At 58.2% G+C, this 13,556-nt stretch overlaps 1 protein-coding gene across 5 annotated transcripts; it reads left to right on the plus strand.

The window, feature by feature from the left end:
• Positions 1-769: 769 nt before the first annotated feature.
• Positions 770-12,669, plus strand: FBXL16 (F-box and leucine rich repeat protein 16). 5 transcript variants are annotated; one of them, XM_081300165.1, is made up of 7 exons: positions 770-1,174; positions 7,107-7,167; positions 7,554-8,200; positions 9,095-9,603; positions 10,004-10,088; positions 10,391-10,454; positions 10,786-12,669. In XM_081300165.1, the coding sequence occupies exons 3-7, from the start codon at positions 7,568-7,570 to the stop codon at positions 10,932-10,934; spliced, it is 1,440 nt and encodes a 479-aa protein (XP_081156291.1). In that variant the 5' UTR covers positions 770-1,174; positions 7,107-7,167; positions 7,554-7,567; the 3' UTR covers positions 10,935-12,669. The 5 variants fall into 5 exon arrangements, with proteins under 5 accessions (XP_081156291.1, XP_081156294.1, XP_081156290.1 ...); XM_081300166.1 differs by lacking the exon at positions 770-1,174 and adding an exon at positions 6,041-6,303; XM_081300168.1 differs by lacking the exon at positions 7,107-7,167 and having other exon boundaries at positions 783-1,174; positions 9,982-10,088.
• The last annotated feature ends 887 nt before the right edge of the window (positions 12,670-13,556 follow it).

The following is a 13,556-nucleotide window of genomic DNA, read 5'->3' on the forward strand; positions in this document are numbered from 1 at the left end:
CTCTGCCTGCAGCAACTACCCTTCCTGACCTCTAGTCCATCTCTGGGGACCTTTGCACTCCACTTCGAGAAACACTCCTTCGTCTCACCCTTCAGGTCTCAGCTCACGGTGACATCCTCAGGATCACCACCCTCTTGAGGTCACCACCATGGTACCCTTTCATCATCACCCTCTGAAGTGATATTGAGTCACTTGTTTGCATGGTTCCACAGGTATGTGCCTGTACCAAGAGGGTTCCTGAGTCTGGCCCGCAGCAGGTGTCAGGGATTGGGAAGCCAACAGGCCTGGTCTCCAGCTCCCTTGGAGGGTGCCAGAGGGTGGGGACAGACCACCTGGTCTCCTCAGACCTGGCTTCCCCTTCCTCGGCCCAGTAGGTGGCAACTACAATCCACTGCACGCGCGGGGCCGGCTCCCAACCCCGAAGGACCGCTGCCTTGGCCAACCGCTGGCACCAGGGATCCTGAGTTCTCCGCCCGCAGGTTGCGGGGTCGCCACAGCTTCGCGCCGGCGGGCCGCTGGAGGCTGCTCTCCGGCCGCACGCGCTGCCCTTCCCGTTCCTCCCCTCCCGCGACCTCCGGGTCTCACCGCGTGCCTGCGTTTGTTATTGTACCGGCGCCCGCAGCGAAGGCGGGTGCCAAGGCGCGCGGGTTCTGGCGCGTGCCCGTTGACCACGAGCCAGGCGCGCGCTGAGCGGGGGTGAGGGTGGGGGTGGGGCGGGGCTCAACATCCCAGGCGCCCCCTCCCGGCTCGCGATCCCGGATTGGTTCTGACGCCGGGAGCGCGCGAGGGCGCGGCGCTTAGGGCCGGGCTGGGGGCGCGCGCGGCGCCGCGAGCGGCCGCGGAGGAGCGCGGGGAGGAGCGCGGAGGAGGAGCGCGGGGAGGAGGGCGAGGGGAGGGAGGAGACACCCGCCCCGCTCCCTGCAAAGCGGCCTTATTTATCTGGGCACAGCCACAGCCTCCCCGGTGGGAGGCTCGGGCGGCCGATCCTCTCCCACCGGGGAGCTCCGCTCCGGGCGCGGCGGAGGGGGCCCGGCGGGGCGCGGGGCGCGGCCGGGCTCTGCCCGCCAGTCCAGCCCCTCGGCCGCCTCCGAGCTTACCGGCGCCCATGCTGGGCTCCCTATGACGCGAGGTCGCCGGGCGGACAGCGTGGCATGAGCCAGGAGCCCAGGCCAAGGTAAGGTGTGCGCGCGCGGCCAGGCTGCGAGGCGGGGAGGGGTCCAGGCCAAGCCACGGCTGTGGCCACAATGAGGAGGGGACAGAGTGGGGGCTTAGGACCTCACAGCCGCCGCCGTCGCCAGGAAAAGGCTTACGTAACGGCAGCCCCTTCCCCACTGCACCCCGCAGCCGCTGGGCCTTCAGCCCTACCAGGCCCTCCGTAGCACCTCGCCCCAGAAGCCTGCCTGATCGAGGCCCGCTCCCCAATGGCAACGCGGTCAGGGCTGTGGATCAGTGCCACTGGAGCCGCGGAGAGGAAGCTCCATGCCCCCGCCCCAGGACACAAAATTGCAGGTCCCCAGCCCCCACGCTTCCTGGCTGGGTTTTGGGCTCTGGGCCCCCTACTCCAGTGTCCTTAGCCCCTGAGTCTAGTGACAGGTGTTCGATGTAATTAAACTCCAGGAGGAACCATGTGGGTATGTGGCCTGGGGGCTGGTCCCCTCCTGGATACCTTCCACTGACATGGACCTGTTTGGAGCTGCCACCCATGATGTGGGGTGGCAGAAGGAGAAGAGGGAGTGGGCTGGCATGTCCCTGGTTTGGGAAGGCCTATTAGGCCTTAGCCAAGGCTGAAGGGCCTTAGATGGGAAACTGGGCACAGGGATCCCATGCCCTCCTGGAGGTTTGGGTGGGTGGGGAAGGCTTCCCACTCACCATCCCAGGAGAAGCCTGTTAGAGCTTCAGAACCCATGGCCCAGCAGCCACTCCTCCGGCCCCTTCTGGCTCTGAGCAGGCAGATTGACCTCTGCAGGAGGACCAGATGGCAGATACCACTTCACCTGCCTCCCTCCCTCAGGCCCCTAGTCCATAGCCATGTTGTTGCTGGTCAGTAGGCAGCTCAAACCTCCATGGTGCTTACTGGACACAGGGCCCTCTCTCCCAGCTGCCCCCTCCAATAAAATGCTGGACAGCAGCCTCAGAGCTGAAGGCCTGGGCTGGGCAGGGAGCCTGAAGCTTTGGGTCTGCCCAGGCCAGGGACTGGATGAGGAGCCATCAGGAAGGAAGGGACATTCAAAGCCCAGCTGTAAACATGGGCAGTGCATGGGGATGCCAGGACTCAACTGGCATTGTTCCTATCACTTCCACTACCTTCTTCTCAACCACTGCTTACCTTGCGCCCAGCCTATCAGCTGAACACCCCACCACAGGGGATGTTCAGGGAGCAGGCTCACCCCTCCAGCCCACACCCACTTTCAAGGTACTGAACAAGTTCTATTCTCCACTGATGAGAGGAAAACAAGTCCCCAGGTAGGAGGGACCTAGGCCCAGGAAACCCTGAACTGCTGAGATGTAGGCACGCCCCCAAGGTGGAAGAGGGGCTATTCCTCTGGCATGCACTGACTGCTTGCAGAACCTGTCTCCTCCCCTGTGCTATGCCTCCAAGGCTGGTGCAGGGGGGAAGGTAGGGAGGGCAGCAATGGAAGCTCTAGGGGACTAGTGGATAGCCCAGAGCCTTCCCACCAGTAAGTAGTCCAGCAGGAACCAATGGCTGCACCCACTGCAGAGGGTGCATGCAGACTATGTCCTTTCATTTGGCAAGCACCCAAAGCAGTAGGTACTAGGGGAACTATCCTAAGCCTTGGATGCTCATATTCTTTAGAGCAGGGGAGCCAGATGAGCCTGAATCCAAGGTCCACTCCTTAGCCCTGCATGACTGAGCTGCCCTGGACTTGATCACAGGGCCTCAGTGTGCTGGAGCATCTACATAGGTCTGTCTCAAGGCCCATGTGCACCCTGGGCTAAAAGTCTTGTGCACCCCAGAAGCATCTCCGACTGAGGGTGGAAGGTGCTCCCCTCCCACCCTCAACTGGAGACACGTGTAGTGGCAGGGATGTGCCTGAGTCACGGGGTTGTCATGGAACGTGTCAGCCTGCACCGTGCCCCCAATCCCAGCTACTGTGGTTGTCACCCTGGTCCATGGGGGCTGCCACTGCAGACAGCCTGATGTGAGTTTTTGGTTACCCATGCCTTGCCTAGCTCCCAGGTCCTCAGCAGGCAGAAGGAGCTGGTCAGTACAAGTTCTCTGGAAGTCACACCTCCCAGAATCCAAGACAGGTTATATCCTGACCTGGTGCTCAGATATGGGGCTATCAGAGATGGGAGAAGAGTCCCCAAAACTGGGGGAGATAAGAGGCAAGGATGTTGGTGGGCATGCAGATTGCAGCCTCTGGAAAGAGAGCAAGAGGACAGTAGGAATCCTGCTGGGTGAGGCTCAGAGAGACCACTAGCCCGAATCCCAGCAGAACACAGAGAATCCCATGAAGCAGAAGAGGACAGAGCAAGGAGCCATGGATGTGCACCTATGCAGGGGCACTGGGGAGCAGATAGCCTAGAGGTCTTGGGTTAATCACAGCTTTCACAGCTTCTGAAAAATCGCCCTCTGAGCTTTGCTTTCCCAACCCCTGGTCAGGTGGTATGGGAAGAGCTCAGGCCAGCAATGGGAAAGAACTAGGCAGCATTTCCCTTGTCTCTCTCTCCTGGAGGCACCTGCCCTCTTCCCTAAGGTCAGGCCAGATTATGGGGGATGGACAGCCAGTGTCTTTATCCCCATAGCTCCAGAATGGGGACTTAGCAGAAAAATAGATGCAAGGTGTCTTCTTTCCCCAGGTTCTGCATATTCCAAGGCCTATCTCAAATCCCCGGGGTCTTGGGAGTCTTCCCAGCAACCACAGTACCAACTCAGTCCCAACCCCAGTGGCCTCCCTTCCCTATGAACACTGATCCCTATCACAACTGTGATTAAGTTCTTGATAGCCTGCCTCCCCTTTCAGTCAGCCTCCTGTTCTCCCTTGAGCCTCTCGGGCCTCTGTATAGCCTTGCTAACTGGGCTGCCATTTCTCGCCTATATTTGCTGTCTGTTCTCAAGAAGTCCCCAAGCCAGCAAAGAGGTGGATAGTGATGACAGCCCAGGAAGTGGGTGAGACCCTGGAGATGCCCAGTCATGGAGGCAAGAGTGGGGCTCACACCTGCAGCTGGAGTAGAGGAATGGGGGACTGGCTGGGCCAGGTGTGAGGGCTGGAGGGGAGGCTCTGAGGCCTACCTGGGTCTTAGGGCCCAATGACCTGGTAGGCAGAAGAGGTAGCTCCTTGTGGGGCTCCAATATGGCCATCTGTGAGTCATAAAACTGCCCAGAGCTGGAGTCCTCTTGGGAGCCCGCAGTGCCCACTGCACTCCTTTAGCTCCTGATGTGACTCTGAGGAGAACAGAGTCCAGTCATCACTCCCCAGGAGCACCCTGATCTGACCCTGGCTTGGGCTCACAAGTTCAGGATAATAACCACTGCTTCTCTTTTCCCCAGTAGCCCCTCCACAGCCTATTCCAACAGGGAACCTCCCCAGAATTCCACTCTCAACTGACCAGAACACACCAGGACTGCAGTTGTCATGCAAGCTTGGTTGACGTTTTCAAAGCCTCTATTCCCAGGGTCAGCTCCTAAGGTGCTTGTCCCGAAGGAAGAACCAACCCTGAACAGCCTGGCAGCTGTGCCTGCACTCCTAGCAGGAAGTTCCAGGCAAGCTCTCAGAGTCACCCTGTTGGAGAGCAGCTGCAGTGTCAAGGCAGGGGGAGAGGGCCTTGGTCACCATCCAGTAGAGTGGCAGGGACAGGCAGAGGGGCCCTTCTCAGAACCCTCCAGTGACCTCTTGTCTAACTGGCAGGAAGGCCCCAGTCTCCCAACGTGAGCTCCGCCTTTTCCCAAGGCCTCAACCCATGGACCCAGGTGTGGTGGAGGCTTCTAGGGCTGGGTTAGTCAGGCCAGGAATGTGAGCAGCCGGAGCCCCCATAGAAAGTGGGCACAAAGTTGGGGAGTGGTGGGGCTGCCTCTGTGGTGCAGTTCCAAGCCAGGGCAGAAGGCCTTGGATGGGAGTGTGGGTTGAGGGTCAGTCAGAAGCCATCCTCAGCCTGTTCCTCCCTCCACAGACGCTCAGACCACCTTGTTTTCACCAGCTCTACCCTGAGGCCTGAAGGTAGGGATGGGACTTGAGCTCCTGCACATGTGAGCTCCCATGGAGGGACCGCAAGGAGTCCTGCAGATGCCCGGGGCACCCACGTGCATCCCCCCAATTTGGGTGCTCCACGTGCACACCCGCGGCTGGGAGCATTTTCAGGCTAAATCCGCACAGCTCTTGGAATATTTCTTCCTTGGTGCCGCCTCCGCGCCTCCTCCGGATCCTAGCCGAGCAGGCCGCTTCTCCCCCCTCCCCCCTCCGCCTCTGGGGGCCCCTCCCTGGTGAGCTAGGTTTGCCAGGCTTTGGGTTTATCGGAACCTCCCCCTCAACCCCGTCCTCCTCTGTCAGCGGCCGGCCTGGCCCCCGGGAGCATGCATGGCCGCTGTCCATGGTGCTACAGGCTGGGCGCTGAAACTTGGTCTGCGGGAAAGGGTGGAGTCCGGGTGGGTGGGGCATTCTGGACGTGGAAATCAGGGCTCCCTAGGTCTAGGGAGCAGGGCACCCATTCTGGGGACACGGCGTATATTCAGCCGGGGGCTCCTCTCCATTCTCTGTACAACTTCCAGAACAGCCTTGCTGGGGCAGGAGTGGAGGCGGTCACGGGCCTCACCCTGGTCCTTTAGGGGGTGCCGCTGTCCTACCGTGGTCCACGTTTCCCTGTACTGACACTGGAGTAGCTCTGTGTTAGGCCTCCTCCACAACTGTGATGACACTGTGACTCACCAGCACCTCAGGTTCCTTATCTGAAAACTGGGGTACCAATAATGGCCACCCCCACCTCCCTCTGCCTCCCACCGTGGTTCCTGTTATCTTGGAAACTGTGGGGGATGGACAGACAGCGTCCTCAGTCCTGCAGCAGCTCTAGATGGAAGACGGCCAAAAGGGGGACAGGAAACTGTTCTCTTCCTGAGGGTCTGCATATTGTATCCACCCCAAGCCTTGGGAAGTCCTTAGGATTCTTCTCAGACACTATATGGTGGTTCTGTGAGACTTCTGTGAGGTGATGGCCCATCTTCATCAGCAGGAGGAGAAGGGAGAACTGGAGCAGCTCCTGCCCTTCTTCTGAGACTGTGGGGCAAGAAGATGGGGACCTGCATGTAGGTTCCTGCTTGGTCCCGGGGTCACCTACAGACCCAAGAAGGTAGATCATGCATTGCTTTTGGTTCTGCCCTGAGGCCCAAAAGCTAACTCCAGGTCGCTGTCCAAGATTTACTGGGCACCATGCAGGGGTTGAAGTGAGGAAATGGAGGCTCTGAAAAGGCCAGTGGCTAGCTGAGACCACAATTCAAAGCGGGGCCTGTTTGGGGTCCAGAGTATGGGACCTCAAGTGTGTACCAGTGAGACCTCTGCGTGTTCTGCTTCCTCAATGGATATTGGATGGGGGTGAGCAGAAGCCAGATGATGGCACTGTGAGTCTCACTGCTTCCCCCCACCATAGCTTTCTGTGCTGTGTCTTGTGCCACCCAGTTATAGCCTGAGGAGGGGAGCTGGACTAGGTGTGGCCTTACTCTCATCCTGTGGGCAATGACCCTGGCCTGAGAAGAGTCTTCCTTGGGGCTCTCATCAGCCAGCTGTGGTCCAAACTTTGACTCCATCATTTAACTGATCATAGCCTCAAACAAGCAATTCACCTAACCTTGGGCTTGTCTTCCTCATCCATACAATGTATACAGTCACCACAGCACTATCCTCATCAGCATAGGTGAAGAATTATAGAAAAAGCATGTGTTGTACTGGGATGTAGCTCAGTGGCAAAATGTTAACCTTGCATTGCCAGAGCCCTGGGTTCGACCCCCAGTTCCAATAAATAAATAAATAGTGTGTCCAGGGCTCACCATGCTGGGGAAAACAGCTTCTCTCTCTCTCTCTCTCTCTCTCTCTCTCTCTCTCTCTCTCTCTCTCTCTCTCTCTCTCTCTCCCCCCTCTCTCTCTCTCTCTGGGCAGACCCTGAGGCTCAGAAGGGTACAAGAGGCCCTTCAGAGAGCTGTGCTGGCATCCTGTAGAGGTGGGTTGCCAGAGACTGCCCCAAACTCTATCCTCAGTTTCCCAGTCCCTGACCAGAGAGTTAGGGTCCTGGTGATAGGCAGAGGAACACAGGTGAAGGGAGTGGTCAGGGACTTCATCTCTCCACCTCCATTGTCTCATGTGTGAAATGGGAATAAGCATCCAAGAGTACCATGAGCAGAGCAGGTTGAGTTAGTGCACACAGTAGGTGCTAAATGAGTACAGAGATCATTGCCTCCCCTTGCTGCACTCAACCAGGGAGGTACACACTTAGAGCTTGGTTCTAGGAGTACCATGGTGGGGGGCACCCAGGGATGGGAAGGAGCAGGCTTCCCCAGCCTTCCCAGAGACTGTCAGACTCACTTGCCCCTCTTGGCCTGTCTGCAGAACATTCGAGGAAGATGTCGAGCCCCGGTGTCAACGGCGACCCCAAACCTCCATGCTTGCCTCGAAATGGCCTGGTAAAGCTGCCGGGCCAGCCCAATGGCCTGGGAGCAGCCAGCATCACCAAGGGCACTCCTGCTGCCAAGAACCGTCCCTGCCAGCCACCGCCCCCACCCACCCTTCCACCTCCCAGCTTGGCCTCCCCGCTGTCCCGGGGCACACTTGCTGGGGGCCCCTGCCCCCTGGCAGGTGGACCAGCCTCAGCCTCGGTGCCTGGACCCCCAGCAGAGCGGCCGCCACTGGCCACAGATGAGAAGATCCTCAACGGCCTCTTCTGGTACTTCTCAGCATGCGAGAAGTGCGTGCTAGCCCAGGTGTGCAAGGCCTGGCGGCGTGTGCTCTACCAGCCCAAGTTCTGGGCAGGCCTCACACCTGTACTGCACGCCAAGGAGCTCTACAATGTGCTGCCTAGTGGTGAGAAGGAGTTCGTGAACCTGCAGGGCTTCGCTGCACGTGGCTTTGAGGGCTTCTGCCTGGTTGGGGTCTCCGACCTGGACATCTGTGAGTTCATCGACAACTATGCGCTCTCCAAGAAGGGGGTCAAGGCCATGAGCCTCAAGCGCTCCACCATCACGGATGCCGGCCTAGAGGTGTGCCCCCAAAGTGGTCCAGGTGGCAGGGACAGACAGCAGAGCTGTATGGGTGTGGAAGGGTATGGAGCACAGAGGAAGCTTAGCACAACAGAAAACAAAGAAGCATATCATTGCTCTAAGGAAGAGCACTGCCAGGGGTCAGGGAGGACTGGCTACATAGTTTGTGGGACCTGATGCAAAGTGAAAATGTGGATGCTTATTCAGAGATGATTAAGAATCTCAAGATGAGCTAGGTGAGGTGGTGCATGCCTATAATCCCAGCAGCTCAAGAGGCTGAGGCAGGAGGATCACAAGTTCAAAGCCAGCCTCAGCAATTTAGTGAGGCCCCTAAGCAATTTAGCAAAACTTTGTCTTGAAATAAAAAATAGAAGGGGCTGGAGGTGTGGCTCAGTGGTTAAGTGCCCCTGGGTTTAATCCCTGGTACCAAAACAAGAATTTCAAGGGGGCAACAGCAGAGCAATTAAGTATGAGACTGAGAAGGAAAGTCACTTCTCACTGGCCTTGGGTGGGTAGGATGCTGGAAGGAGGTGAAAGGTAGTTGAGGAAGGGTCTCCTATTAGCAAAGGTCAGAGGAGCAGTGAACAACCTGCCCAGTCCCCACTATCTGGACTATACCAACTGTTCTGAGCACCTACTCTGGCAAAGCCATGGCTCCTGGGGCCCCTGTGCCATGCCCCTCTTTGGAATGTTGTTGAGGTGTTACACTATAAGTGCAGTCCTCAGAGTTCAACATACTTGCACAAGTCCACACCCAAGAGACTACTGCTTCCTGGCTCCCAGCAGCTCATTCCAACCCATCTCAGGCAATCCTCACCACACCCTGAGGGAGGAGCCTACTGGGGAGGGTTGGGGAGCAGAGCCAGGCATGGCCCTGACCTGTGCTGCCCACAGGTGATGCTGGAGCAGATGCAGGGTGTGGTGCGCCTGGAGCTGTCGGGATGCAACGACTTCACTGAGGCAGGGCTGTGGTCCAGCCTCAGTGCGCGGATCACCTCGCTGAGCGTGAGCGACTGCATCAATGTGGCTGACGACGCCATCGCGGCCATCTCGCAGCTGCTGCCTAACCTGGCAGAGCTGAGCCTGCAGGCCTACCACGTGACGGACACGGCGCTGGCCTACTTCACGGCGCGGCAGGGTCACAGCACGCACACGCTGCGTCTGCTCTCTTGCTGGGAAATCACTAACCACGGCGTGGTCAACGTGGTGCACAGCCTGCCCAACCTCACAGCACTCAGCCTCTCAGGCTGTTCAAAGGTCACCGATGATGGTGTTGAGCTCGTAGCCGAGAACCTACGCAAGCTGCGCAGCCTCGACCTGTCGTGGTGCCCTCGCATCACAGACATGGCACTAGAGTATGTAGCCTGTGACCTGCACCGCCTGGAGGAGCTTGTGCTGGACAGGTGCGCATGTCCCTGCACCCACTGCGGGGTCACCATGTACCGGAAGCCTAGAGTGGGTGGGTCTGAGTCCATGGGCTTCTGGTGTGGGCGAGGCTGCTGAGGGGACAGACAGTGACAGATCTATGGTGTAGTGGGCAGCACCAGCGAGAGCAAAGTGCCAATAGTCGGGGGAACTACAGCAATGTTTGGTTGAACCCAAATCCTTCCCAGAAGCTGGTGCTAGGACGTGCGGGGGGGGGGGGCTGTATTGAAGAGGGGTGGGCTACAGGATGGTGGGACCATCGTGGGTGAGGTGGGGGTTTGTGCTAGGAACAAGGTGGGGTAGGGGGTAGGGCGCGGCAGTTTAGGGGGCGGGTGAAGTGATTTGAAGGTGGGCAGTCCCCCTCTGGTGCCACCACAGGTGTGTACGCATCACGGACACTGGCCTCAGCTATTTGTCCACCATGTCATCCCTCCGCAGCCTCTACCTGCGATGGTGCTGCCAGGTACTGGACCTTCATGCCTTCTGTGATAGGGGGATAGGAGGGCGTGGTGGGGGGTGAGGGGAAAGCACCAGTCCAGCCTGCTTACCTTTTTCCAGCCCCACTCAGATCCCACAGGGGTCTAAGATCCATCTGCACCCATTAGCGAACCTAGAACAGGTGGGGACCCCAGGGTCCTCAACAGCACTTCCCAGCCTCTGGCTGGTGGGAGGGGGGGCGTTGAGAAACCTCCATCTTGAACCCTGCCTCCAGCAACTCCTGCGGCTCCAGGTTCAGTTAACTTGCCCTCTCCCACTTTTGCCCAGGTGCAGGACTTCGGGCTGAAGCACCTCCTGGCTATGAGGAGTTTGCGTCTCTTGTCTCTGGCAGGTGAGACCCTCCCTCCCCTGCATGCCTCCCAGGCAGTGTCCACTACACTCATCTAGTCCTCCCTTGTGCGGATTCACACCTGACTTTGGCTGGCTGAGTTGCAGGTTCAAGTTAGGAGAGGGGCAAGCTGTAGTCCAACTCAGGCATCGCGGGGCTCCTCCCAGAGCCACTCGGCCCAAGGAGGCCCCTGCCACTCAGCAAGGACCTAAGAGCCCAGCATGGGCCTCTCCCACTCAGCTCAAGGCCCATCCACAGAGTGCTGGCCCGCGGGGTCCCAGTTTTCTGTCTCGCAAAGCTGAGCCCCACCATTGTTCCCACTGGTTTGATTCAGGCTGCCCACTGCTGACCACCACGGGGCTGTCAGGCTTGGTGCAGCTGCAGGAGCTGGAGGAGCTGGAGCTGACCAACTGCCCGGGAGCTACACCTGAGCTCTTCAAGTACTTCTCGCAGCACCTGCCCCGCTGCCTAGTCATTGAGTAGCGCTGGGCTCCCACCCAGGCCTCGGGAACCCGCCACGCTCTGGGCGGGGCGAGGGGCTCTTCCAGGCCCCTCGGTGGACCTTGCCCAGCAGCCGCGTATGATCCCGCGCGGGAGGCGGGACGAGTTGAGGACAGCCCCGCCCCGCGCCGCCCTCGGGCCCCCTCCGCACCTCTTTCTGTCTGCCCCGGGCAGGGGACGACCGCACCAGCCCCACGCACGCACGCACACTCGGGGACTTTGTGCATGCCCCTCGTGCCCGCACTGCACGCCCGCCCTCCACCACGCCACAGCCGCCGCCATCACTCGCCCGCCCCGCTGCGGGGCTCGGTCCCTGGGGGGCACTCTGAGCCCACCCGCCCCCCTCCCCCGCCGCTGCCTTCCCTGCCACACCCCACTCTCTGCCTCCCTGCTGTCCCCCATCCCGGGCAGGGCCCAGAGGATTGGGGGGCTGGGTCCCCCAGGACTCAGGGGACCGGAAGAGCCTCAAGGACCTTCAACATCTTCCACTGCACGGCGCCTGGAGCCCTCTCTCTTAGGGGCGAGGGGACTCAGGCCACTGCCAAAGCCATGGCCCGATGAGGAGCCCAACTCCAAGCCCCTCCTCCTCCCCCATGCCTGCCCAACACAAGGGGCCTTTTTCCCTTACTGTTGAGTGGGCAGTCCCTGTTGGCTTCCCCTCCTACCCCCCCACCGCCCCCAACCCCACAGCCGCCCACACTGGCCTTTTACAGATCCTTGGCCCCTGGCCCCTAGGATAGCATTGAGATGGCAATGACCTTGGAATAATCAACATTAGCCCAGCCAAGTGCAGCCCACCTCAGTCCAGGAATGGTACAGGCACCTAGAGAGACCCCAAGTTGGAATCATCCTTAGGGTTGTCAGGCTTGGGAGCAGTCTTGCCCAGCCACAGCCCTGCGCCAGTGGGGCTCAGGCCTGTCAGCACTGCGACACCCTGCAGAAGCGGGCCCAGACAAGGGGTCAGGATCAGCACTGACCAGCGACTCTGATCTTCCAGTGGCCAGCACACCATCCACACTCTGCAAGGAGGGAGGGCTCCATTCTAGCCCCACCCCATTTGCCCCTCCCCAGTTTCCCAAACCTCTTCCTGCCCAAATGGGCTCCAACCGTGTCCGTGTCCTGTCTGATCCCAAGAAGTTTGGAAGTTCTGGGGGATGCTGGCACATCTTGACAATGCTGAGGAGGGGGCTGGGACCCCTTTCCATCCCAACCTTGATCCCCAGATTTAGCATCCACACCAATCTTGGGACACCCTTATTTGGTTGGAAGGGAGTAACCAGTTTCCAGAGAGCCAGAGAGAGAGCGAGTGAGAGAGAGAAAGAGAGCGAGTGAGAGAGAGAGAGATGCTGTTGAAGCAGAGAATCAGTTCAACAGCCCAAAGAGTTCCCTGCCCCCGAGTGCCGAGGAGGCTCCATGTGGAAGTGGTCAGGAGCCAGTTTCTTCAGGCCCTCCTCCCATAGCCCCCCCAGTAGGGAGGGGGCAGCTGTCCATTTGCCCAAAGTATTAATGCAACTGAAGCTGTGATATTTCCAACGACTGTAGGAGGAAAATTTAAGGGGAGAAAGGAAAACAAACAAAACCAACCAACCCCTAAAATCATTTTCTTATTGTACATAACGACCTCATTCTCCTGTATATGCGGAAGATATAACCTTATATTTGGTAAGTGTTTCTTGTGCTATTTTATCACGTGACCTGTTTATAAAAATATATATTAAAAAAAGTTGTAAAAATATGAGTCTGGGTTGTGTTCAGGTCACCACATGATAGTGCAGGAGGTTGTATCTGCTGTGGGTGGTCCTGATCTCTAGACTCTCAAGCACCTCTGGATTCATCAGATGTTTGTCTTTACAACAAATATGTAGAGGCTGCATGCCCCTGCCAAAAATAAAAACTCGGCAGTGATAAGCACAGAAGTTCCCTAACCCTCTACTGCATACAGGCAGGGATGGCACTAAAATCATTACCATAATATTCCCTCAAAAATATTTAGGGTTAGCAGGGTGCATTGGCCCATGGCCTCGAATACCAGCAGCTCCCAAGAGGCTGAGGCAAGAGCACTGCAAATTTGAGGCCAGTCTTGGCAACTTTTTTTTTTTCCTGTCTCAAAAGGAAAAAAAAAAAAAAGGCTGGGGATATAGCTCAGTGGTTGAGCACCTGGGTTCAATCATCAGTAATACAAGGGGAAAAAAGTAAGTATCTAGGATCTAACTCACTACCTGTCCAGAAAGGCAGAAATGAACCTTTTGTCCTGTGCACAGGATAGCTGAGATTAAGCAGGGGCGAGGATGTCTCAAGAGATGGCACTGTGAATTGACATGTTAATTTACTCCCAGAAGAGTAAGGGAGGCTGCAGATGAACAGGGCCACCAACTGAATGAGCAATGTCAGGCTCTGGGAGATGGAATCCCTCTGCGGTGGCCTTCACACCTCTGTGTGACAGACAACTACCAGTGAACAAAGGAGCAGGCTGTGACAAGCGCTGGGGAGGCGACTGTGACTGGTCAGGCCCAAAGGAGCAGGCTGTGACAAGCGCTGGGGAGGCGACTGTGACTGGTCAGGCCCCGTTTGATATGGTGCTAGAGAAGGCAGAGGCTGAGCATT

The sequence above is a fragment of the Spermophilus citellus genome (assembly GCF_964194105.1).
Source record: "Spermophilus citellus genome assembly, chromosome: 6".
NCBI lineage: Eukaryota > Metazoa > Chordata > Mammalia > Rodentia > Sciuridae > Spermophilus > Spermophilus citellus.

Bases quoted from the DNA above. Each gene is read 5' to 3' on its own strand.
- FBXL16 (XM_081300165.1), top strand. From the start codon at position 7,568: ATGTCGAGCCCCGGTGTCAACGGCGACCCCAAACCTCCATGCTTGCCT. The intron at 8,201-9,094 runs GTGTGCCCCCAA...TGCTGCCCACAG, and splicing joins TCACGGATGCCGGCCTAGAG to GTGATGCTGGAGCAGATGCA. The intron at 10,455-10,785 runs GTGAGACCCTCC...GGTTTGATTCAG, and splicing joins GCGTCTCTTGTCTCTGGCAG to GCTGCCCACTGCTGACCACC.